At 37.7% G+C, this 27,492-nt stretch overlaps 1 protein-coding gene across 4 annotated transcripts; it reads right to left on the bottom strand.

Moving 5' to 3' along the window:
* Nucleotides 1–27,463, bottom strand: ST13 (ST13 Hsp70 interacting protein). Of its 4 annotated transcripts, none has more exons than XM_081587600.1 (12): nucleotides 27,263–27,463; nucleotides 23,117–23,174; nucleotides 21,718–21,763; nucleotides 19,623–19,693; nucleotides 16,126–16,192; nucleotides 13,642–13,726; nucleotides 13,412–13,522; nucleotides 10,877–10,979; nucleotides 9,157–9,273; nucleotides 8,262–8,310; nucleotides 2,729–2,853; nucleotides 1–2,208 (listed from the first exon to the last, which is right to left on the bottom strand). In XM_081587600.1, the coding sequence occupies exons 1-12, from the start codon at nucleotides 27,370–27,372 to the stop codon at nucleotides 2,080–2,082; spliced, it is 1,071 nt and encodes a 356-aa protein (XP_081443726.1). In that variant the 5' UTR covers nucleotides 27,373–27,463; the 3' UTR covers nucleotides 1–2,079. The 4 variants fall into 4 exon arrangements, with proteins under 4 accessions (XP_081443726.1, XP_081443724.1, XP_081443723.1 ...); XM_081587598.1 differs by having other exon boundaries at nucleotides 8,262–8,307; nucleotides 21,718–21,793; XM_081587597.1 differs by having other exon boundaries at nucleotides 21,718–21,793.
* Between the last annotated feature and the right edge of the window lie 29 nt (nucleotides 27,464–27,492).

A 27,492-nucleotide genomic window follows, 5' to 3' on the forward strand; every position in this document is an offset into this window, starting at 1 on the left:
TTCAGTTTGAAGCCATACTTTATTTTTAATGTAGCTAGAAATATCCAGTAACTATGTATTTTTAAGCAGAAAAAAATTCCTTTACTTTTCCTTTTTATAGCATCATTGGCACAAGAAATGGACATTTCTGGTTTAGAAATGATGTTATGATGGTTGAGTTCCTAATGAAATGAAGAACATACTTGATATTAACTTAGAAATCTAAAAGCACAGAATACATTTTCAGAAGAACAATTTTACTTTTACCCACTTATGTTAGAACATACTTAGGTAATGTGTAAATTAAATAAAAAATCCAGCAGTAGCTGGTCCTGAGGTACTCACAGCACACACTGGAAATTTTGAGAATGGAGAACACACATTAACAAAAAGAACATCAGCAAGCTCAAATTCAGGTTTATACGCTGAGTGTTTCTAAAGGGTTTAAAAAGCATGCTCAATCAGCATAGTTTTTTCTCACTTCACTGATACATTTCTATTTGCTTGTATATAGCAAAGGGTGAGAACTTGAATTAACTTATGATTTCAGAAATGTGTTTCATGGAATTTACTTCACTGCTCCTACCACTGATTCCTCAAATAAGCAAAGTATAGGGGGTCTCAACCCTTGAAATTGCTGTTAAACACTTGCACTTTAAATTGACAAGATAGTAAGTAGAAACCTAGCAATTCCTGTTACAGTGCTTGGACTTAAGTCTCATTTAATTTAAGAATTGGATGTGCAACAGAAAATCATTTTCTTTATCCTTGGAGGAGAGGGAAGGGGAGTAAAGAGAGTTGCAGTATTTAAAAACTGAATAGAACAATGAATCTTTCACAATGCTGACAACTCCACAATGAAGAATCACCATGAATCTCATTAATTCTTTAGTGATTAGGAAGTCAAGTTCCCCTTTGTGTATCAATTAATTCAAACTTCTCCAAAGATTACTACTACAAGATAAACTCAAACTGCAATACGTATTTCCTAAGTAGGAGACCAAACACCAAAGGGAATCCCTTCTTCTAAGGTCCTTTGACATGTTACAATTTCACCAGAGAGAAAATCTAACACTTAAATATGAAATCTCTTCGCCAAGAAACTGCAGATATTACGGGTATTACCCTACATAGTGACTGTTTGTATTAAATATTAAACCCAGCATTAAATATGCCTGCACAATTATGCTATGAATGATGATAGCAGTGATGTTAGTGAAAAAGGACTATCTTTAGCCCAAGAAGAGTAGGAGGAAAAAACTGTGAAAACGAGCAGAAAAAGCAGACAAAGAATTGAGCATTTTCTGATGTGAAAAGGACATTTTTAAACACAGAAATACAGAAAGGAAAACATTCCCTTACTTCCCCTATGTGGAAATATTAAACATTTATTTTAGGTATCAGACAAGAACAGAGCTAAGTAATCCAATTTTACTGCAGCATTATAAAAACCATCCCTTCACCACAGTGTAAGATTTAATTCATGTGCACAGGGGGACATGTGATATAAAATGTAGTTAAGATGGCTGCTGCCCTGCCAAGTACTTCCAGTCCCTCCCCAGGTCCTACTGCAATACTGGTGGTCCCAAGAGTTACAGAAGCAAATCATTTAAGATAATAATAACAAAGCAATTAAAAAGACAAATCAAAATGCCTCAGTAACCATACGTTCAATTCAAACTTTATCTATTTAAATGTTGTATTTGCCTCCCACTAACAAACCTTTATTTCACTCAAACTTGGAACAATAAATCTTCCACACTGATGTATCTTACTTGCCTAATTAATTCAAAGGAAAAAATCAAAATCATTAGTAAAGAAAAATGTACGGGTTAATACACCTTTTTAATTTTAAATATTTTTAAGGTTTAAAAATTCCTTAAAGTTTTAAATTTCTAGTAGGAAAACATTATCTGAATGAATGGCAAACCGCTGTAAAATGTTTTCAGCTGCATTTGGGACAAAGGGGTAGGGATTATCTTCAAAGCACCCCAGCTTTCTTCATGAGAAGGTCAGAGGTACACTGGTTTGTATTATTGCAACATCCATTAGGTGATCTAAGTTGCTTTTCCTCCAGCAGGGCTTTATGTCAGAAGGGCATTATGCTTGACCTCCAAATTTGGCCGACAATTTACTGATAAGATTCATAACCTTTGGGTTGCTCTGATATTTTGACATATTTGCCGGGTTCTGGGCCACATCCTGGAAGGCCACCATAACTTCTGGATCCTGCAAAGAAAGGTATACGTATACATATTTTTAGTATTAAAAAAACGTTCTATGGGTCATCAATTTTATTATCCTAAATCCTATCTCTTAGACCTATAGTTCTGATATATGGCAGAAACCAACACAACACTGAAAGCAATCATCCTCCAATCTTCCTCATGGCTAAATCAACTCAGGTCTGGACAAGCCCCTGAAGCATAAATATTATCAATGCGCACTTCAAAGTCAAACTCAACTATGTCACTCAAGACAATAAAAAAAAAGTATACAATTTTGATATAAAGAAAAGGACAACTGGATATAATTACCAACTACTGCAGAGTATTTCCTATAGACTGCTTTTTAAAAACTTGAACTACTGATTCTGAAAAAATGCAAGTCACGACTGCGTAATAAGCTATTGGGTAAATTCAGCTCAGTAAAATATGGCTATCAGAGTAACCTAGATCAGTTCCCACATAGAATTATGAAAGAAATGCCTTAATGATATAAAGTTCAACTTTATTTTTCCAAGTCTTACCTGCATGGCTGCAAGGACCTCTGGATCACTAAGAATTTCATTGAGCCCAGGCATTCCCGGCATTCCCCCACCCATTCCAGGCATTCCTCCAGGAAAATTACCAGGCATTCCCCCAGGAAAGCCACCTGCAAGAATAAATGAGAGATCTGTATAGACACCAACCATATTCCCAAGTAGTCTGAGAGTATACTATTTCCTTCTGATAAAACACATGTGCATGCACAAAGAACAAGGGTGCTGCTGAACACTAAATAGTCTGAACATTCAAACTAGATGCTACAAGACATAATTTTTAACATCACATTTTCTCTTTAAAAATAAGGCTGTAAAAATTTTTTCCCTATTAACTAAAAACTACAGAGAAAGCTAACAACCCCTTGGAATTATAAAATTAAAAAGTCTAATGTTGACACTGGAGAAGGAAATGGCAACCCACTCCAGTATTCACCTGGGAAATCTGATGGACAGAGGAGCCTGTGGGCTATAGTCCATGAGGCTGCAAAGAGTCAGACACGACTGAGCGACAGAACATACACCAATGTTGATATATGGCAGAAACTGACACAATATTGTAAAGCAATCATCCTCCAATTAAAAATAAGTATTTTTTAAAAAAGAAAAAATAAAAGTAAAAAGTGTAATAAGTCATCTTGTATCTTCTCAGTCTTTAATAATATTCATCTGTTTCAATTTAAAGTTAATTCGTGTTTTCTTCTTAAAAACGATATTCTTCTAAGCTGTTTTCCTTCAAGAACTACCCTAAAAACCTGTTATAAAAAGTTGTGGATTTTTGGAAGTTCCCTGGTGATCTAGTGGTTAGAATTTGGTGTTTTCACTGCCGTGACCTGGGTTCAATCCCTGGTCAGGGAACTGAGATCCTTTAAGCCACACAATGTGGCCAAAATTAAAGGGAAAAAAAAAAAAGCCTATGGATTTTTTAATCTTCACCCAAATTGCATCAAAATTTCTGAAAGTGAAAAAAAAGTTCTAACAAAAAACAATCTAATTCTTCTAGTATATTTTTAGATTATAAACTCAAATTTTTCTACTCAATTTTTCACTACCATAAACCTTTACGTTCACTGGAGATATTCTAAAATCACAATTAACACACTATAATAATATAGGGACATCCTAAAGAGAAATACAGGTAACATTAACATAGTCTATGGATCAAGGGTCATTACAAGTAAAGCTTCTATAAAGAAGAAATATATACAACAAAGTGATTTATATCTGTCTCGACAATTCAAACATGCCCATAAACAACTAACAATCACAGATAAGGAGACCTAATCGGGGGCCTGAAAACAACTTCTAGCTTCTCATGCTGCTGTGACTTTTTAAAACTAGTCTCCACAAAAATTACTGACCCAAGGCAACAACAGTAAGCCAGTCTGCTTGTCAAATCTATATAACAAAGCCACCACACAAAAAATTATCTCAAGTGCTAGTCTACATTAGTGGTCATTTTCTAAAACAAGGAACCTGATATGAGGTATTAACTTATAAGCAAGAAGTAAGCCATGAGCTAAAATTTATTTTCTTGCTTTTTCTCCAAGTCATCCCCACCCCCTTCTTTAGTTGCCGGCACATGACCTTTCACAACAGCAGCTACCTTACCTTTTCTAGCCTCTGATCATGTCAACCAAGTAATAAGACGGTAGGCACTGAGAGAGGGCATCAGAGGGCAGACAGACTGAAACCACAATCACAAACAACCAGCCAATCTGATTACATGGGCCACAGCCTTATCTAACTCAATGAAACTAAGCCATGCCAGGAGGGGCAACCCAAGATGGACGGGTCATGGTGGAGAGGTATGACAGAATGTGGTCCACTGGAGAAGGGAATGGCAAACCACTTCAGTATTCTTGCCTTGAGAACCCCATTAACAGTATGAAAAGGCATAAAGATAGGACTCTGAAAGATGAACTCCCCAGGTTGGTAGGTGCCCAATATGCTACTGGAGATCAGTGGAGAAATAACTTCAGAAATAATGAAGAGATGGAACCAAAACAAAAACAACATCCAGTTGTGGATGGGACTGGTGATAGAAGCAAGGTCCAATGCTGTAAAGAGTAATATTGCATAGGAACGTGGAATATTAGGTCCATGAATCAAGGCAAATTGGAAGTGGTCAAACAGATGACAAGAGTGAACATCAACATTCTAGGAATCAGAGAACTAAGATGGACTGGAATGGGTGAATTTAACACAGATGACCATTATATCTACTACTGTGGGCAGGAATCCCTTAGAAGCAATGGAGTAGCCATCATAGTCAACAAAAGAGTCCGAAATGCAGTACTTGGATGCAATCTCAAAAACAACAGAATGATCTCTGTTCGTTTCCAAGGCAAATCATTCAATGTCATGGTAACTCAAGTCTATGCCCCGATGAGTAACGCTGAAGAAGCTGAAGTTAAACAGTTCTATGAAGCTCTAAAAGACCTTCTAGAACTAACACCCAAAAAAGAGGTCCTTTTCATTATAGGGGACTGGAATGCAAAAGTAGGAAGTCAAGAAAACACCTGGAGTAACAGGCAAATTTGGCCTTGGAGTACAGAATGAAGCAGGGCAAAGGCTAACAGAGGTCTGCCAAGAGAACGCACTGGTCATAGCAAACTCCCTCTTCCAACAACACAAGAGAAGACTCTATACACGGACATCACCAGACGGTCAACACCGAAATCAGATTGATTATATTCTTTGCAGCCAAAGATGGAGAAGCTCTATACAGTCAGCAAAAACAAGACCAGGAGCTGACTGTGGCTCAGATCATGAACTCCTAATTGCCAAATTCAGACTGAAATTGAATCAAGTGGAAAAAACCACTAGACCATTCAGGTATGACCTAAATCAAATCCCTTATGACTATACAGTGGAAGTGAGAAATAGATTTAAGGGACTAGATCTGATAGAGAGAGTGCCTGATGAACTATGGACGGAGGTTCGTGACATTGTACAGGAGACAGGAATCAAAACCATTCCCAAGAAAAAGAAATACAAAAAAGCAAAATGGCTGTCTGAGGAGGCCTTACAAATAGCTGTGAAAAGAAGGGAAGTGAAAAGCAAAGGAGAAAAGGGAAGATATACCCATTTGAATGCAGAGTTCCAAAGAATAGCAAGGAGAGATAAGAAAGCCTTCCTTGGCGATCAATGCAAAGAAAGAGAGGAAAACAATAGAATGGGAAGGTCTAGAGATCTCTTCAAGAAAATTAGAGATACCAAGGGAACATTTTATGCAAAGATGGACTCAATAAAGGACAGAAATGGTAGGGACCTAACAGAAGCACAAGGTATTAAGAAGGGGTGGCAAGAATACACAGAAGAACTGTACAAAAAAGATCTTCACGACCCAGATAATCACGATGGTGTGATCATTCACCTAGAGCCAGACATCCTGGAATGTGAAGTCAAGTGGGCCTTAGAAAGCATCACTATGAACAAAGCTAGTGGAGGTGATGGAATTCCAGTTGAGCTATTTCAAATCCTCAAAGGTGATGCTGTGAAAGTGCTGCACTCAATATGCCAGCAAATTTGGAAAACTCAGCAGTGGTCACAGGACTAGAAATGGTCAGTTTTCATTCCAATCCCAAAGAAAGGCAATGCCAAAGAATGCTCAAACTAACGCACAGTTGCACTCATCTCACACGCTAGGAAAGTAATGCTCAAAATTCTCCAAGCCAGGCTTCAGCAATACGTGAACCATGAACTTCCAGATGTTCAAGCTGGTTTTACAAAAGGCGGAGGAACCAGAGATCAAATTGCCAATATCCGCTGGATCATCGAAAAAGAAAGAGAGTTCCAGAAAAACATCTATTTCTGCTTTATTGACTATGCCAAAGCCTTTGACTGTGTGGATCACAATAAACTGGAAAATTCTGAAAGAGATGGGAATACCAGACCATCTGACCTGCCTCTTGAGAAACCTGTATGCACGCCAGGAAGCAACAGTTAAAACTGGACATGTAACAACAGACTGGTTCCAAATAGGAAAAGGAGTATGTCAAGGCTGTTTATTGTCACCCTGCTTATTTAATTTATATGCAGACTACATCATGAGAAACGCTGGGCTGGATGAAGCACAAGCTGGAATCAAGATTGCCGGGAGAAGTATCAATAACCTCACATATGCAGATGATACCACCCTTATGGCAGAAAGTGAAGAAAGACTAAAGAGCCTCTTGATGAAAGTGAAAGAGGAGAGGGAAAAAGTTGGCTTAAAGCTCAACATTCAGAAAACTAAGATTATGGCATCTGGTCCCATCACTTCATGGCAGATAGATAGGGAAATAGTGGAAACAGTGGCTGACTTTATTTTTCTGGGATCCAAAATCACTGCAGATGGTGATTGCAGCCATGAAATTAAAAGACGCTTACTCCTTGGAAGGAAAGTTATGACCAACCTAGATAGCATATTAAAAAGCAGAGACATTACTTTGTCAACAAAGGTCCATCTAGTCAATGCTGTTTTTTCCAGTAGTCATGTATGGATGTAAGAGTTGGGACTGTAAAGAAAGCTGAGCGCTGAAGAATTGATGCTTTTGAACTGTGGTGTTGGAGAAGACTCTTGAGAGTCCCTTGGACTGCAAGGAGATCCAACCAGTCCATCCTAAAGGAGATCAGCCCTGGGTGTTCATTGGAAGGACTGATGTTGAAGGTGAAACTCCAATACTTTGGCCACCTGATGCGAAGAACTGACTCATTGGAAAAGACCCTGATGCTGGGCAAGATTGAGGGCAGGAGAAGAAGGGGATGACAGAGGATGAGAGGGTTCGATGGCACCACCGACTCAATGGACATGGGTTTGGGTGGACTCCCGGAGTTGGTGATGGACAGGGAGGCCTGGCGTGCTGCGGTTCATGGGGTTGCAAAGAGCCAGACACGACTGAGCGACTGAACTGATCACGTAAATTTTAAGTAGAGAAGTGGGGCGCAGCTGTCTCTATAACCCTTCACAAAAAAGCTAGTTACTTTGAAGCTGCTGATTCCCCATTACGGTGACAAAAAAAATAATAATAAAACCCTCTTCATCTTTACATAAACTTCACACAGCCTCAATTCAGAAAGTATCCAAAAATATACTGAGTATCTTTTTAACAGCTCTTCTACCTGTATCTCAGAGGCCTCTGCTGGTGGCTCAGAGAGTAAAAAAGGTAAAGAACCTGCCTGCAATGCAGGAGACCCAGGTTTGATCCCTGGGTCGGGAAGATTCCCTGGAGAAGGGAATGGCAACCCACTCCAGTACTCTTGCCTGGAGAATTCTATGAACAGAAGGAGCCTGGCGGGCTTCAGTCCATGGGGTCGCAAAGAGTTGGACACCACTGAGTAACTAACACTTTAACTGCTATTATTCAAGGCTTGTAGGAAAATAATATACTGTACTGCCAATAACAAAATTTTGCCAAGAATGAAACTTTCCCAGGGACTAATGGTACTAAATACAATATACACACCTGAGCCCCAAAATGAGAAAAATCCCCAATTATCTACAATATTAGGAGTTTTAATTTTTCTTTCAAAATACCTGGAAAAGAGCCATACTGAGATCCTGATTGTCTTCTGGCTTCTTCCTCCTTCAATATGGAAAGGAAATAAATTACATAGTAAAGAAGTCGGCTGTCCATGCCTACCTTATCCATACAAATCATGAGAAAACTTTAAACTAGCTAGAGGAGGTACAAGAATGACAAGTTTCAAAAGGCAATACTGGGCTAAAGACATCCCATCCCTCAAAAAACTAATTTTCAATTGGATTCTCAATGAGGAAATATTACTTTTGGTGGGCTTCCCATGTGGAAGCTAGTAGTAAAGAACCCGCATGCCAATGCAGGAGATATAAGAGCAAGTTCAAACTCTGGGTCAGGAAGATCCCCTGGAGGAGGCATGGCAACCCACTCCAGTATTCTTGCCTGGAGAATCCCATGGACAGAGGAGCCTGGCGGGTCACAGCAGTCCACAGGGTCTCAGAGAGTTGGACATGACTGAAGCGACTTACCGTAACTTTTGGTAACGATTTTAAGTAGTATTTTTGACTTGGAACTAAAACTAAAAAGTAACGAGTCAATTTTAAATAGCTATGAATTCACTATTAAAACAGAATCATAAAACTTAAAATATCAGGGCATACATTCTAAACAAAGTAAATAATACTGCCACGTTTTAAATTAATTACCTGGCCAGGAAGAAGTCTTGATTTTAGGACAACACAAACAAGGATATAAATTGGTGCTATAAAAACTCACTTAAGAACTGGAAGACCAAGTAATGAAGGGAAGCAAAACCTCCTTTTAAGTAGTATCACTATCCTACAGAACTGCAGCCAGCTCTTTTTATTTTAAAAGAGCCAGGAATTAGAATGATATCCAAAAAAGTCGAATCTACTATATTTCTCTTTAACGGTTTAGGTACAGAAACCTTACCCTCTGGGCTCTCTCATGTTCTTCCCGAGCCTTCTTAACCCTCTCTATTCTTTCTTTGATCTCACGCTCTTCACGTTTTCGCTCATACTTTCTCCGATGTTCAGCAATCTTCTGGGCCTAGGAAAGAAACAGTCACAGAAAAACGTCTTCTCTGAAAATGGAATAAGGTCAATACAAATCAATGGTTTTGTTAAAGAATTATTTTTCTTTGGAGAAACATTAAACTTAACACACAGTTCTGAAAAATTAGTTAGGTTTATCTTACAGAAAAAGACCTAACTCAGGCACAAGCAGACGGTGGCTAAGTTTTGGGTTAATAAGGCCACCATTAAGGGGTGTGAAGAGGCAACCATGTTTGGGCAGCTATAGTCCACCTGCAGGCAGCAGATCTTCTTAAAGCTACCATGACCAAGCAGGGAGACTTAGAACCTCAATGAGGAGGTGAGTGGGCTTCCCTGGCAGCTCAGCTGGTAAAGAATCTGCCTGCAATGTAGGAGACCCCAGCTCGATTCTTGGATCGGGACGATCCCCTGGAGAAGGGACAGGCTACCAACTCCAGTATTCTTGGGCTTCCCTGGAGGCTCAGACGGTAAAGAATCCGCCTGCAATGCGGGAGACCTGGGTTCGAATCCAGGGTTGGGAAGATTCCCTGGAGGAGGACATGGCAACCCACTCCAGTATTCTTGCCTGGAGAATTCCCATGGAGAGAGGAGCCTGGCGGGCTACAGTCCACAGGGTCTTAAAATCTTGAGTCGGACACGACTGAGTGACTAAGCACAGCACAGGCTTTAACAAGTCAACTGTGACCCAGAGAAAAGAGGCTGGGATTTGAAGTTAGAGGAATGTTAAAAATTTCAAACAATTAACTAGTCAAAGATGATAAACAGATGTCAAATTGCATGACAATTCTTGCCCAATACCTGCCATGGGACAGCAGAGACTGGGAACACATATAGCAGTTATTTTCCACAGTTTAATTATACTCAAGTTTTCCTCATCAATAAATGAGGGGGCAAGGAAGAGAAGTATGTTAGTTTTAACTATAAGAATAAATATGTACCAGGCACTAGTACACAGTACATGTCAAATACTTGGAATCTAGTATTTATTCATAGAACAGAAATGTAAGATTCATATTCAACTGTTACTTTAGCTTCTTCATGATTTTTTAAGAACTTTCTGTTCTAGAGTATTTCACTCAATAACCTTGTTGATTTAGCCCTGTTACAAAAAGAAAGAAAATCAAATCATCTGACAGATGAAATTTAATAAAACTTCCACTATCTTAAAGCCTTTGAGAATAAATTCTTCAAAGTGGAATTTCACACAAAAGGAAAGATTTGCCATATAGATGCACTAAGTTATTTTAACTAACAATTTTAGACAGAAATACAGACAGACCAGACTCAACCTTGGGTCACATTTTCTAGATTTTCTGTTTTTTCCTTTGCTATAAACTTGATGCCCCCTTTACCATTTCTAACTTTCTGGTTGTAACTTTGCAGGCCTGCAAATAGATCTTGCTATAAATAACTGCATGAGAAATTAAAGCATGAAAACTCAATGAGATTTCCTGACTTCAACACAAATTTAAGTGATTACAGAGTATAACTTCCAATGGTTGTTTCTTTGCATCTGCAGTAAATTTACTGCCAACGGTTAAGTAATAGAGCCAAGGAGTATCACCATGATGACTTTCCCTTCCTTTACTTTAACATACCCTTGGTTGAACTTCCTTCAGCATTGCACTAGCATCTTCATCATAATCCAGCTTACAGGCAAGGGCAAGATCATGGGCAGCTTCTTCCCAGTGGCCCAGAAGTCTGAAACAGATTTAAAGTAATTTTTGGACGCCTTTAGCCATATTCATTTATGTAGCACAGTGTCTTTCTTACAAAAAGGACTGTAACAGAACAGGTTTAAGTTAGATAATGAACTACAAATTTTCATGAACTAATTTAATTACTACTTTCCACTCTATAAAAACTTGGTATGAGTTTAATTTCCTCTATGGTAACTGGGAAGCTGTTTTACTAAAAAAAGTTTAAAAACTTAAAAAAAAGTTTTTTAATTCAGAATATATTTTAACAAATTATGTAGAGCCAAAACTTTCAACTCATCAAAAACAGAGTTAAGAGGTGTGGGGTGGCTCTGGGGCTAGGGAGGGCGGTGGTCACTGTTGCGGTGGCTCAGGAAACAGCAGGAGGAGCCCAGGGAGTGCCTCGAGATGGGTTGGCTCCCAAGCCAGTGGGGAGGACACTGCTTCTTATTACATCTGCTCAGAAGCACCACTGGAAGCTCAGATGTGGGGGCTCCACCCAACAGCACAGAGGGGTGCAGGGCAGTCACAAAGAAGCCCCTTCTGACGCCCCAAGGAGTAAGCCAACCCTTTCCAGGATCCAGGAACGCCACAAAGCAATATGAAACCTGTTCATGAGAGGAGTCCAGGAATGCCTTCCACCAAAAAAACAGACCTCCTCGTGACCAACGAGGATACGGGGAGAACCACCAGCTGCTCAACTAACTACATCCCCTCCAGTGATGCCTCTGAATGGTCCCCAGGGGTTGTGGTGGCCAGGCAGAGCCAGGCAGGAGCCAGAGTCAGCCTGGGGGGCGATGGAGCCGAGGCCATCACTGGTCTGACAGTGGACCAGTATGGCATGCTGTATAAGGTGGCTGTGCCACCTGCCACCTTCTCCCCACTGGCCTCTCACCTGTGGTGAACATGAGCCCCTTGCCCTCCAACAACAAACAAAAAAAACAGTTAACATGATGTGTATTTAACATGCTACCTTCTATATGAGATTGGAAACAATACATGTATACACATTTCATTTAAAAAAGAGAGAGGATGAATAAGAAACTAAAGTTTGGTGAAGGTAAGTAAAAATGGAGTAGAGAGGATAGCAATGGAAATGAGACTTCTCTGGATATACCTATTAACTCAGTTTTGACTCTTTAAACATGCAAATGTTTCACATACTCAAATAAGAAATAAAGCAAGCCCTAACCCTGAAAACAAACAGAAATAAAAGGAGGCTACTTGTTTATCACATTGACAACATTAACCATGCAGGAAAAATTTATGCAACTAATTTTTAAAATAGTATTTCGACTATATCTTAAGTGAGATGTATTCCAAGGATAAGAAAAAACTACCAAAAAAAAAAAACCCTTTACTTAGAGGGTGTATTATTTTTTAAGGCACGATTCTAGGATAATAATGTCAAAAAATACAAAAGGAAAAACATTTAATGCTGAATTTTAATTGAAAATATCAGTATAAACTCAAAATTTTTAAACTTTTCACCCCAAGACCATTATTTTTTCAAGTTAACTGAAATGACAGTGATGATATCCTGGAAACAATAAATATGCCTAGTGGCCAAACTTTAGTTTTCCACAAAACAGTCCCACTAAAACAAACCATGATTTCTTAGAGAAATGGTCTATTCCAAGTCAAAGTACAGAATGCGTTCTTGTACCAGAAGACAAAGAAATGCTCAAAGACAAATGGGGTCTTCAAGACAATCCACAGCAATGCATGACCTTTCATATACCGAGAGAGCATTAATAACAATTTTCCAATCTTTTACCTGTATCTTTAACATTGTCTTCATAATCATTAGAGCTACTTTACTGAGTCACCTAATACAATAGGTCCCAAGGATGTCCATCTTCATATGCATCTGCCCTTGAAGCACAGAACTTCTCCAATCCACATAAGATGTAAACAGCACAGGACATTTCACCCCAAACCACAAAGACTTATCCATATATTAAACTTTGCTTTCAGGTCTGATTACTAATCTGGGTTAAATTCATTTATTTTCCCCCTTATCTGATACTTCATGTTACTGAGCAGTGATTGAAGTAGTTTCAAGTTACTGTATTCCTTCTTCCATAATATACTGGTTGTTTAATATTAAGTTACAGTTGCAAAGTCTGAAAATAAGAGAAAGTTTGAAAAAAAAAAAAAGAGAAAGTTTGTAAGACACTGATATAAAGTTACTCTCTTTTCTTAGAGATAACTTTGAGAAAAATCCTTGGCCAAAGATGTTAACACTGATATTCACTGAATGGAAGAAGCGAAAAGAATTATTTTCTTACTTGTTCCATATGACATAGAGTCTCTCAGTTTTACATATTGAACATGTACCACATTAGGCTTTTTTTTTTAAATAAAAAGAAGGTATATTAAAACACCAGATTTAAATTCAAAGAGATCTGAAAATAACTAGGTTCCATTATTTACCTGTGTGCTTTCCCTCGCCACTTGTATGGCTGAGCTGAATCAGGATTTATTTCAATAGCTCTGTCACAGTCTCGGATGGCAGCATTTGGCTTCTGTAATTTGATGAAGACACTGAAAAATAAGTTTGGTATTAAAAAGTGTTCATTTCAAACACTAACATCTTTAGGACTGCCACAGAAGCAATTCTATCTAAATAAGCAGAAATTAGCTCTTTTATTTAGATTTCTCACCTGGCTCTCTTGGCATACAGAATAGCCAAACGGGGATTTAGCTTGATGGCATCTGTGAACAAGTCAATGGCTTTCTGTAGTTCACCTAAAGTGAAACAAGTTTACTGAGAAATAGTGGATAAAAAATATTAACCGTTTATCTCTTTTGTTAGCCTTTCACATTCCCCTTTTAGTCCAGTAGAAGACTAGTTTCTAAATTAATACACAAAAGTGGCTCTTCAAAGCAAATCTTTACTATACCTATACTGTAAGCCACCCAAGACAGAGATAACTTTGGGGAACACAACCGCCCTTAAAAATATCAGAATACCACGCTCTTGGTAGGACTTATTGACTTTTTAAATTGAGATAAAATCAAAGGCTAAGGCAATTTTATTCCATCAATTAATTTTCTTTTATCCATTAAAAGGATAAAATTAAACTTATAAAGGAAAAAGTACCCACACTACATTCATGAGGCTGATACAGAAATTAAAAAAAAAAAAACTATGCATATCAGGGATGGTTCACAAGCCAAAAAAAAGGGGGATGGGGGTGGAATAGAACTGATGAGAGTCCATACCCATATTTTAAATTCATTTTCAGTATCCCATTCTCATAGTTGGCTTCTTTTATTAGTACCTTCAGTAAAGTCAGTTAATAAATAAACATAATACACAGGAAATTAGTGAGACGAAACAGACCGTTTTAAAGTGAAGGCCACAATTCACTATGAAAAATACTTACCCAGTTAACTAAAGTGTTAAGGACCTTAACAGAACTCATGAAACAATGCAGAAAAATGTTCTGTCTTATCAGTTACTACTACAGATGTCTATTAGAAGTTAGATTTGGATGTCTAACAAGCAATTCACATCTACCATGTTCAAAATGAAACTCTTAATTCCTACCCCATCTCCAAATCTATTCCCCTACCCTACATTCTCAACTAAACACTTTTTATGTATATAATAGGATAACACAAGTAAATATATTAGAGAAAAAGATTTTGACTTTATAAACTAAATGGCTCCTCCGTTCAGTCTGGTTTAGAGGTCAGCAACATTTTCTAGAAAGGGTCATTTAATAATTATTTCAGGCTTTGCAGACTTGAACAATCGTAACTATTCAGCTCTGCTGTTTTAGTGGGAAAGTAGCCACCAACAAAACATAAATGGGTGTGGCTCTGTTCCACCAACTCTATAAAAACATGAGGTTGCAGTTTGGAAACTCCTGATCTATCCTCAAGCCCCAAATCTTGCAGTTATTCTTGACTGTACAATCTAAAACCAAAACCCCACTGTCTCTACTTTTAAAATATATCTAGAATCTAACCACTCCTCATTCTGCTAGGTAAACAGAAATCCTAGGGGGCAGGGCAATTAAGAAAAGATTAGTGTGGAAAAGGAATGGTCAGGAAGAGTAGTGGCTGGGATGAACTGCTGGGTACAAACTAAAAGTTGAAACAGGTGAATAAGACCTTTATACAGAAGCAGTAAAGCACAAGTAAAGGAACATTGAAGGAAAGTGAGAATGGAAGATTAATATTCAAAAAGAGAACAAGGCTGGGAAGGCAAATATGGGATCTGACTCTAGCAGGTCTAATGCTATAATGATCTTCAAAATGTATGCAAAAGTTGATTGCAGTTTACAAGCAAACGAGTGTGTAACAATAAAAACAAGTTCTAAGTAAGAATAACCTAGGAACAGTGAACAGAAAGCAATAGAGATGTTTCAGGTAGACAACCTATTAAGGTAACTGCAATAGTATAAACATAAAGGAACCTGAATAACAGTCAATGCTGAACTCATTCTAGGGCATTCCCTGACGGCGTGGAACCCATTTTAAAATAAAACTTTAGTCATCTTCTAAGTCCACGGATGAAGTCCAAATGCACAACAGCGTTATACAACAGCATCTATTCAACAATGGCATTGTGACACTACACCACAGTTATGAAGGGGTCTGCTTAGTACCCAGGTTAATAAATAATTTGTTCTTATAAATTTTAAGTAATTAAACAATATACTTAATACTATCAGCACTCCCATTCTGATAGGATTTTCTGAAGAGGTTCTAACATGCAGAGACTAGAACAAGACCGTTATGTCAATGGACAGTATTTGTCAAGGGTTTTACTATGTAAAAAGCTGAGGCTCACTGATCTAACACCCTTTGGGGGGAAGTTGTCCACCTTTTAAAAGCCTCTTGTCAGGGAAAAACCCTCAACTATAGTCAGGAAAGCACAGTCTTGAAGTGACAATCAGGATCTGTCCACCCTCTGAGGCAAGATAATGATATTTGAGTGCTCATTTCAGCCTCTCTATCAATGGGAAAGTGCTGAGTGGACAACAGGGCACTTTCTTCTCCAGCACAATATATTCAAAAAATTTAAATTCCCTTTCATTTTCCCATTATTAACAGTTATTGCAGCAAAAAAATTAGAGAAGAGAATATTCAGACTACTACAGAAATATAGCAAAGAGAAAAAAAATAACACTCACCATCATTTAGGGCATCAATGGCAGCCACTTTTTTATCATTTGCCTGATCCATCATCTCCTCAGTTATCTAGGGGGGGAAATTGAAGATCAACTCAGAATTAGTAGAAAAGCAAAGAGAAAGAGGAAACAATTTGGATTTTCTTAGGGGTGTTGTAATCACAACTCCCATTTTCATTCATTCGTCTCTAGTCTTCAGGGAATAAACAGAATAATTATGATAAATGATTAGTAAGAAATCGTACAGGATACGTTTTAATCTTTCATACTAAACAATAAATTTCACTCCCTATACTCTGCCCTAGACATGATTTTTGCTTCCTTCCATTCTGATCAGAGCAGGTTTTTCCTGCCCTAGTTTTTTCAAATCTTTTTCTAGTTATTCACAAGTATAGGCATAGCTTTTTTTATTGTACTTTCCAAAAAAACATTGCACCTTTTACAAACTGAGGGTTTTTGACAACCCTAGGAGTCTACTGGAGACATTTTTCCAATAGCACTTGCTCACTTTGTGTCATTGTGTCACATTTTGGCAGTTCCCATATTTCAAATTTTTCATTACTGTATTTGCTATGGTGATCTGTGATGTTACTACTATGATTTGCTGAAGCCTCAGATGGCCAATTTTTTTTAGCAATAAAGTACTTTTAAATTATGGTATGCACATTTTTTAAGACATAATGCTATGACACACTTAACAGACGACAGTATAGTGTCAACATAACTTCTATATGCACAAAAAAATTGTGTGACTCACTTTATCATAGGGGCCTGAAACCTAACTCACAATATCTTGGAGGCATGCCTGTACTAAAACCCAGTCTCCTCACAAGTGAAAAAGTTAGTTCCTAAGAGGCTTGAATCTTCACAAGAAAAATGTCTCATTCTTTTGGTCCAATAACCATCCATGAACACCTATACTAGACAGAAAAGACACTGTACAAGATGTTAACGCTACAAAGATTATTAATGACAAAAACATAGCCAATGTCCTACAAGCAGCAATTTCTTTAACAAACAAAAATCCACTCTATCACCATACTATAAAATATGCTGGCTAATTCATTAAGAAAATGATTTGACAGATTTATTTTATTTTTTTTTAATATTTTTTTGATGTGGGCCATTTTTAAAGTCTTTATTGAATTTGCTGGAATATCGTTTCTGTTTTTTGTTTTGGTTTTCCGGCCACAACGCACATGGGACCCTAGCTCCCTGGCCAGGGATTGAACCTGCACCCCTTGCATTGGAAGGTGAAGTCCTAACCACTGGACAACCAGGGAGTCCCGATTTGACAGATTTAAAAACTGGAAGGAAAATACCAAGCTGTCTTTATACCTAGAAAACCCAATGGAGCTGACAAGTTATTAGATTTGCTATGACAATTCAATGAAGTTCTCAGATACAAAAGCTACATAAAAAATAAACCCAGAGTTCTTCCACATCTGTAAAAGTCAATTTTAAAATACAACAGGAGAGGATACAATTGTAAGAGCACACAAGACTTTCAAGGGAGGGGAAGGGGTGAGAGACAAAATTCTGTTAAAGGACACAGATAAACACTATGCTCATGAAAAACCTATTGACTACATCAATCTAACCCTAAGTTACTCAATAAATTCAAAGCAATTCCATCAAAAATTCACATACAAGTTTTGGACAAACTAAAAAACCCTTTTAAAAAGAACAAAGGAAAACATACCTGCCAGACAGTAAGACATCCTGCCGAGCCAAGATAATTTGCTAAAACACGACTTCAGTTTATGGCAATATGGTACACACAATACTCTGAACAAGTCTAAAACACACCTTTCAAAAGCCATCTATGGCCCAAGAATGTAGAAATCCTCAAAGAACAAGATTAAATGAAGACCTGAAATTCAGCCAGGTGCCAGGCACTCCATCTGCTTTCAACACTGTGGAAGGTATCAAACCTGGTGACCTTGCAATTCTGTTTCTGAAGATAGTGTAGGACACATGAAACAAAGTCTAGATTCAGGTGACACAAATGTATGCTGCTTACTCAGACAGCCTCCAAAACCAATCGGGAACCCCAAATGCCTATTCCAAAAGTAAACCTGTGGAAAGAGGGAGGGCTTTGTAGTGAGAAGAAAAAGAAATCTCCACTGAAAATTCATAACCACAGTCACATTACTTGTGTAGTTAAACATGCAAGGAAAAAACCATGAAAATTTAAAGTGGCCCTTGAGTCAGTAGCACCAAATCAGTCTTGATGGAAGCAAACATATCCCTCTCTGGAGAAACACATCTTCTATTTAGGCCTCAAAAACTTTCCACAAAACACACACACATACACTCTCTCTCTCTCTCTCCAACTACAGTAAACAAAGCATCTCAATGAGCAAGAGTCAGGAAAAATAACAGGAGAGTAAGACTAGCAAAACAATCTCATAAAAGAATTTAATGTGTTTTAAGACTATTAAGGCAAGATCTGAAAATGAGTAAGGAGCAAGAGACTTATAAATAACCAAGTCGCCTTTAAAAAAAAAATCAAAGCGAAAATATCAAAATGAAAAACAAGCATTCAAATTCCAACTTCGATGGACAGCTGATTAGACAAAGAAAGCATACATAATTCATCAGAGTGATAAAGAGATGTAACTTAATGATGAAAAGGTCTAATGTGTATCTAACTATGGCTCCTGAATGATAGTAGAGAGAATGGGAAAGAAGCCATTTTTGAAAGAGATACTAGCTGAAAATACTCCAGAGCTTAAAAAACAAGTTAACCACCCTAGGATTTAAGATGCCTAGTAAATCTCAAGTAGGATAAATACAAAGTATTATAGCCCTAGACACACTGAGATGAACAACACCATTCTACACAGTAAGTATGGCAATTATGAAATATGACAATATTAAGTAATGATGAGGGCCTGGACCAATCTTTTAAGCTATGATTAGTATATTACACTGTTTCTCAAGCTCCATTTCATTATCAACCCTCAAAAAAGCTTATTGGGCATTTTCCCCTTACTTCTCACCTCCTCCATTTTAATTGTGCAGATATACTCCATACATGTTAATGTATCATGATCTTTGGAATACCACTAACCACTGTTAACACCTAAAGGTTTTTTTCAAGACCCGCCTCCCAAGAATCAATTTTCACCACCTTGAGAGTACTATCGTGTGTTGTGACAAAATCATTTTGGAAAACAACTGGCACTAGATATCCCATTAACAGGCAATTTCACTTGTAGAAATAAATGTTAGGTGAACGCTATAGTTTCAAGAGCAGTTCAGCAAGATGCAAAACTGAAATAGGTTAACAGAAAACAAGCATTTTGTTAGAGTATGATTAAAAATAAAGGGAGTTTTCCCAAATATTTTAAGTAATAAAGTGCTTTCCTAGATGCCTTAAGTCAGAGTAAGATTTAACATGCCCTTTTCCTAGGAGAAACGTGTCATTAAGATAACTGCAATAGGTAAGCTTTCACATTCTTGACAGCAGATAGAAAATAAGCCATTGACCTTACCTCTACATTTTCATCTCCCATTTCCTGAGGTGCATCAGTGTCTGGTTCAATCACACCTTCATTGTCAATTTCTGTCAAAGTTAAGAAAATGACAATAAGACCTGTGCTATCCAGTATAGTAGCCACTGGCCACAGGAGGCTATTAAAAACTAATTAACCTTGGCTTGGGTAACTGATGAACTGAACACTTTACTCTAGGTTAACTTAAATATTTTACTTTGTTAGTTTTATTTAAACCAATATACTAAAATATTTCCTTGTAAAACACAATCCTATTGCTTTGGTAAGATCACACTTCATTTTAATAGGCACAAAATGTAAGGTATGTTATCACATTATAGTAGGTACCCTGCCAAGAGCAGAGTCACTATTCCTAGTATGTATTACACAGACACACCACTGATTTAGTCAATATCAACAAACTGATTCAATACAAATACTCTGTTCTACATACCAATACACTATGCTTTTTTTTTTTTAATTTTACATAGATAGCACAAATTACTGTGATACTCTGTTGTAAATCATGGTAAAATATTTAACTTTACCACTTTCTGTCTTTGAAAACAGCATGGATAAATTTTAAACTAAAGGTATACTACTGACCAGGCTTCCCAGGTGGCGCTTGTGGTAAAGAGCCCACCTGCTAATGCAGGAGACAAGAGATTGGGTTCAATCTCTGGGTCAGAAAGACCCCCTAGAGAAGGACATGGCAACCCATTCCAGTTTTCTTGCCTGGAGAATCCCATGGATCGAGGAACCTGGAGGGCTACGGTCCATAGGGTCGCGAAGAGTCAGACACGACTGAAGTGACTCAGCACAGCACATACTACTGATACAGTATCAGGAAACATATTTAGCAAAGTGAATTTGATAAAAGCGGTTTCCTCTAAACAGTCAAAAAAGAATGAAATTAAAATTAGCTACCCGAAATCAGAATTCACATCCAATAAAAAATTTTTAATTAATTTTTAACAGAAACTGAGCTTGTGTGTGTGTGTCTGCACACTCAGTTGTGTCTGACTCTTTGCGACCCCAAGGACTATAGCCCACCAGGCTCCTCTGTCCATGGAATTCTCCAGGCAAGAATACTGGAGTGGGTTGCCATTTCCTCCTCCAAGGGATGTTCCTGACCCAGGGACTGAACTCTCATCTTCTTCACTGCAGGCGGATTCTTAACCTGCTGAGCCACTAACTTTGTCTAATTATAAACTAGCTTGATTCACGCACAAAATGCTTAATTTTAAAAAAATTATTATAGTCATGGTAATTTTCATAAAACTGTAAGACTAAAAACTGTTTTACAGTAAATAAAAGATCTGATTACGCCCACAAACAACAAGCCCTCTCCAAAATACCAAAGATCAAGAACCGATTCGAAATTTAAAAATTTTTAAGTATTTTTTTTTAGCTTCTAGATAGGTTCTATGAATTAAGAGATTATCCAATTAATAACTAGGGTATATACTTATAGTCTCAAAGGACCTCCAAATTTATGAAGAAATGTCAAGTTTGCAGTCTAAAAAAACAAAACCAAATAAAACCCCAGGCCCATGACACATCAATTCTTCTAAACTGAATCAATATTACTAACATAGATAGAGATACTAAAGGAAAACAATTTTTTGGTACTTGATTCAGTTATTTGAAAACTTGTACATATATCTAGAAAAACTTGGGTATGTGACCCAACTTTTTCTACAAATTTTTTTTCCAATTTTTTTTTTTTTTTTACAAATTTCATGAAGTCTGAATACTGATCAAGTATTTCCAACAAAAACGTAACATCTGCATGGAGATATGCTATAAATACTTAAATACTCTGAATTTGAAGATCTAGTATGAAAAATGGAGCAACAGCTCATTAATAATTTTTCCATACTGATCACATGCTGAAATGCTAGCATTTTACATATTAGTTTAAATCCATTATTTTGACTGAATTTCAACTGTTTTTAATTTTTAAAATGTGGCTACTAGAAAACTGTAAGTTTCATATGTAGTTCATGTTATACTACTATTAGACAGCACTGATTTAGTCAACACGGGATCATATTATAGGTTATCAAATACACACTAACTACCATCTCCTCACCTAGATCACTTTCCTCACTTGATGGTTCGTCTGTCTTTATGTTTTCCTCCGCCTTCTTACTATCTGTTTTTTCTTCCTAGCAAAGGGAAGGCAAACAATGCTATCAACATTTAATAACACACTCAATATATATTCTATTAATTTATACAAATTTATATATAAACTATTCACATACATTACATTTCAGTTGTTAATGTTCTTTCTTGTTGTGTTTTGGTAAACTACTTTCAGTTTTCTATTTTTATTGGCTCTTTTTAAGTTAAGTATAGGTCCACTCCCTTATCCAAACCATTTAGACAATGAGTTTTAGAATTTTAAACATGTTAAAAGACTTTAGGAAGCTAATAAAGTGGATATACCACATATTATGCCTTAACAGGCACTACAGTCCACAACTCCCCATAATCAAACACATTACTACTTTTGCAAAATAAAAGTTTTAGCAGAGATACATATTAAACACAATTTTGTCTTCATACATATTTATCATATGGCAATTTAGCCTATCTAGGGCTCAGAATCTACCAAACTCTGACAAATGACTCATCTAAAAAAAGAATTAACTACTTCTGGAGCTTTTACTTAACTTCTCTCATTTCACTGTTCCAAGATAACGTTAAATAATAAAACGGCAAATTTTCTTATCAATTTAAGACAGCTAACAAGAAAATTCTGAGGGGGGAAAAACCTTCTAGACAAAAAGGCACAAAATAAGATAAAAAAGAATTCTGAAGAGAGCACTCTTCCCCCGCCCTCATGTCTAAACTTTAGCTACCAGCAACCTCCCCCTAGCAACCTTCCTACTGTACATACCTTTTTTGGCTAAAGCAACACCCTGAATCACACTCAGAAATATCCCTCAGGTAGTAGGCAGAAAAAATAGAGCGCAATAAATTTGGGCTGTTTTTTCATTTACTTTCCAAATATTAATAAAGTACCTACAAAAATACTATACTACATGCTGAAAAATGATTAATTATGAATGGGAATTCCCCAGAGGCCCAAAGGTTAGGATTCACTGCAGTGGGTCTGGGTTTGATCCTCCGTGGGGAAGTAAGATCCAGCAAGACATGGGGCGTTGCCCTCCCCCACCCCAAAAGATGAAGACTACAAATGCATACAATTACAGAGCTTACCACTTACAGTTCATGCATATAACATGCATCCAGCATTTATTCTCACTTATTTTACAACACAGTGAACATTCAACCCCACATTCTAAGTGTTAAATCAGATCACAGAGAGTTGACTGCAAAATAGAAATTTTACCAAGATCTTATTTCCAAATGATTTCTTGGGGAAATCAGGGGTGGTAATTTGAGGGCACCAGGTGAAAAACATCCCTAAGAAACCTTATAGTACTTTATCACTAAACGTACAAATGAAATTCGTAACTTACCTTGGTATTTTCTTCCAATTTAGTTTTATGGGCAGCAGGTGGTATTTTACCCCCCATGCTTAAAGAAGATGAGAAAAAAATATATTTAGAAAACTAAAATTAATGTGCACCTTTCCCATTCTATTTAATGTGATAGTTATCAAAAAGAATCTTCAATTACTCAGTGTCTTTGATAATGAAAAATGGCTCCCGTGTGCCAATCACTAAATCATTACACAATCCAAAACACCTAAGCATGCAATTCAGCCAAGTGAAGAGATTTAATGATAAGGAACAAGCATACAAACAGGACAAAATTCTTCAAAAAAAACTTTTCAAAAGAGCATAGTAATCAAATATGAGTTCTTTTCAGTTAAATTTTAATGAAGACACTAGAATTCTTTAAGTAAGTTTCAAAATGCAGCATTCCGGAATGTTATTTAGGGTGACATTCAAACACAGTCCTAACAGTGTAATTCAGGTTAAAACCTTGGGAGGTAACAGTCCTGCCAACTAATGTATTCAACAAAATATAACCCTAAGGAAAGATCAGACAAACCCAAATTGAAGTAAGTTCTACAAAACAACTGGCTCATAATATTAAAAATTGTCAAGGTCATGAAAATCAGTGAGACTGAAGAACTATTTTATAACAAAGAGACATGACAACAAAGTGCAACATGTAATTCTGCAGACTAGATAATATTCGTGCATCAGTTTCCTGAGCTGATGACTGCACTGCAAAGGACAGTCCTTGTTTGTACAAAACACACTAAATGGCGCTGGGGACACAGTGCTGGAAATAGTTCAGGAAAAAAGTTCTTCATACTACACTTGCATTCTGTTTGCAAGCTAGAAACAGCTTCCAAAAAATTTAAAACTTGGGAGGAAAACCCAAGAGGGTTTATTCATAAACTAGATTTAGAATTTCTCACACTCCAAATTCTAGTTAACTACTGGAAGGTAACACCAATTTACAGGTACAGAAGTTTCATTTTATGCTTCCAAGATTGAAAACAAGCTAGTTCCCTGCCAAAATTGCATATTGGACTTTGCCAATACAGGCGTTTATGTAGGACTAGTGCAGAGACCTTCTCACGTGGGATCACAGAAGACTTCAGTCATAATTCTCTTACTTTGGTAACATTCAGTCTACTCTGGGCTATTGTTACTGACACACATGTACAAAAAACTGGGTGCTATATTCTAAATTCACTGACAGTACAAATGCATTCGGTTCACTTCATTTAAAATATTTGCTGACACAAAGGTTTACTATATAGCACAGAGAACTATTGGAACAGGAAATGGCAACCACTCCAGTATCCTTGCCTGGAGAATCCCATGGACAGAGGAGCCTGAAGGGTTACAGTCCATAAGGTCATGATGAGTCGGACACGAGTGAGGAACTAACACATAATGGAAACCAATTTAAAAATACATGTATATGTATGACTGAATCATCTTGCTGTGCACCTGAAACGTTGTAAGGCAACTGTATTTCAATAAAATAAATATGTATTTTTTTTTTTATATATAAATTTATTTATTTTAGTTGGGGGCTAATTACTTTACAATATTGTAATAGTTTTTGCCATACATTGACATGAATCAGCCATGGGTTTACATGTGTTCCCCTTCCCGGACCCCCCACCCACCTCCCTCCCCCTCCCAAAATATGTATATTTTTAAAAAGACAAAAAAAAGGAGTATTTGCTGAAGAGCAACGGACCATGCACTGTGCTGGAGACCAGAATACAAAGATATTCCCTTTTATCTTAAATTATCATAAAATGAAAGGATAAAAAGCACCTACAAAATAGAATGCAGACCGAGTTGTCAAATAGGATAAAATAGCATAGAAAACACTTCTCCCTCTAGAAAAACAAAAATATTCCAAAACACATTCCTGGGAAAGAATGTAGCCTCCCCAATTCCCACTAGCTACTGAGCCAAAATTTTTGTCTTCATATTTCTCTTTGTCTAGTATATTAAACTTATAAATTCTCAAAACTAAACGAAATTTAAAGCTATAAATAACGGTAGAAATTATGGCAAATAAGCAAACAGATTGTCTAAGCCTCGGTATCCATGACTAATTTAGTATGGAGTAGAGGAAAATCTGAAATGGAAACCTAAAATAGCATTAGGTTTAGGAATATTCTTAGACCTTGAAGTCTCCACATTCAGCCCAATCTACTATAACCTTTGACTGCTTTAAGGCGGCTGATATGAAGGCAGAAAAGAGAGGAATTAAAATACTTCAGAGACCGCAAACATTTAAGTTTAAATTTAGATGGAAACAAATAACAAAAGCTTGTCGGTTAGTATCTCAACTTAAACATTCAGAATCAGGTGTGTACACATGCCAAGACCCTTCATTCCATATTTAAGCCAACAATTTAGACTACCAAAAGAAAAATATAAATATAAAAAGAATCGGAAAGAAAAACTGTTTTCCTGTGGGAAACATTAAAATAAGACACAAAGCTATTTTTTCTTTTTTTAAAACAATACCTGACAGTTATTTTTCAGACCTTAAATAAGAATTCTCTTACATAGCCACCAGCACTCTGGCATAAGTTACAACACTGTTCTCAGATATGTTTTAACTTTTCTTCAGGGTCCTCTCTACCTCTCTAGAAGTGGAACAAACCATGTATCCACTGGGTATAACGTTCACTCTTGATGCCAGATATTTCCTTCTGCAGTATAGGTCCCCTCTACCTGCAATTTTAAGAACCTGGACTAATTGTAGGCTCTTTCCTCTAAAGAATGCATAATAAGAGGAAGGCATACAAATAAGTGACACTTTTGGATCAAGCTACGCAGTAGAGAAAACAACTAAAATCTAGATCTCAATTTCTAGTCCTGAAAATCTAACTGCATCTCTTACGGTTTTTTTCTGTCAAAAAGGAGAATTTGCAGAATAGTATTCTTAACTGTTAACAATTGTTACTAAGCTACTACAGTAACTGTTAAGTGTGCTCAGAATTTTATATAAATATCAGGAGCAGAAATCTTATAGTAGCGAGAAAACTGGTATAGGTAAACAAGGACTGAGAAACTTAAAAGAGAAAAAAATTGACTATCACACCACAAACAACGTTGATGGATTTGAACTTAAAAATCTCTTCGCTAGAACAAGCTCATTGGAAGAACTAGTCTTTCAAATGCTGGCTAATCGTTGGTGCATCTTTCCCTATAAAAATATCACTGAAGTAAACAGATTAACGTTTAGGGTAGTACCTTTTAAGGGTCTCGTTTCTTTGTAATGTCGCTACGTATCACCGTGAGATGCAATTTTGTATATCATCTCTTTCAAACTCCTCACCATTGATTTTTAAAAATCATCTCGGGGAAGGGTTCCCTTTCTCCCTTAAGTTCCCCTTCAAAACGCAGAATACTAATCCGTAAATATCAAAACGAGTTTCTGTATTTATTCATTTGTATTACTCAGTAGATTGTTCTCATATTGTTTCCTAGCTAGCATCTGGCACAATGCCTGTTCAATTAATTTCATGCTGGTAGCGACGTACTCCGGAGTTACAGATAACAAGAACAGACCGTGTTAACAAGCGGGTTCTTAAATCATTTTTCTTACAGTATTTGATGGAACTGCCACTACCAAAGGACAAGAAGTGATTCCCAAAGTAATTCTACGCACTTAGAATCGCAGTAATCGTCAAGATAATCACATACAGCTATCACTTGTATCGTAACTTATTAAATAAAGTTACCACACCAATTTTTAAGGGCATAGTGCGTATAAGAGTTGCTTTGTGTTACTGCGACCTCAACAGGACACTAGAGACGGCAAGAAAAACAACTCCACGCTAAAGAGAAGTCTGGCCGCCCTGGCCGCCCTCACCCCTCCCCCTCCCGTCTACAGTGTCCAGGTCCCCGCAACACTCTGCATCTCCGTATTTCGACGAAGACACACCCCTGGCCACCTCAGGGTGCAGGGAACCCAGCTCTGCCATTTCTTTCCGTGCCTCTGAACCATCTAAGCGTCCCGATCCTCCATTAGCCCCTCGAGGTGGCCTCCAGGGAGCGAGCCCCGCCGCCGAGCTCCCCGCTCCTCCGCCCCGCGCCAGCTCGGGGCCCAGCACCCCCTCCGGCCGTCCCTCTTCCCTCCCCACAGCGGTCCTCAGGCCCGGGTCTCACCTCTCCACCCACTCCCTCAGGAAGCGCATTTCCTCGGTGTGCAGAACGCTCGGGTCCTGCTTACACATTTTCACGAAGGCTCGAAGCTCGCTCACTTTGCGGGGATCCATAGTCTACCGGCGGCGGGAGGCGGCGAGCGCAGGGAAGGCGGCGGCCCGATTCCAGGCCCGGGCGCTACTTCAGCGTGACCGCGTAAAGGGGGCGGCTGCCGCGAGGCAGAACAGACTAGA

The sequence above is a fragment of the Giraffa tippelskirchi genome, chromosome 4, assembly GCF_054371585.1.
Source record: "Giraffa tippelskirchi isolate mGirTip1 chromosome 4, T2T-mGirTip1v1.2.pri, whole genome shotgun sequence".
Classification (NCBI taxonomy): Eukaryota; Metazoa; Chordata; class Mammalia; order Artiodactyla; family Giraffidae; genus Giraffa; species Giraffa tippelskirchi.

Bases quoted from the DNA above. Each gene is read 5' to 3' on its own strand.
- ST13 (XM_081587597.1), bottom strand. From the start codon at position 27,372: ATGGATCCCCGCAAAGTGAGCGAGCTTCGAGCCTTCGTGAAAATGTGT. The intron at 21,794-23,116 runs GTAAGTTACGAA...TCCCTTTGCTAG, and splicing joins AATTGGAAGAAAATACCAAG to GAAGAAAAAACAGATAGTAA. The intron at 9,274-10,876 runs GTATGTTAAAGT...TTTCTTTCCTAG, and splicing joins TGAAGGAAGTTCAACCAAGG to GCCCAGAAGATTGCTGAACA.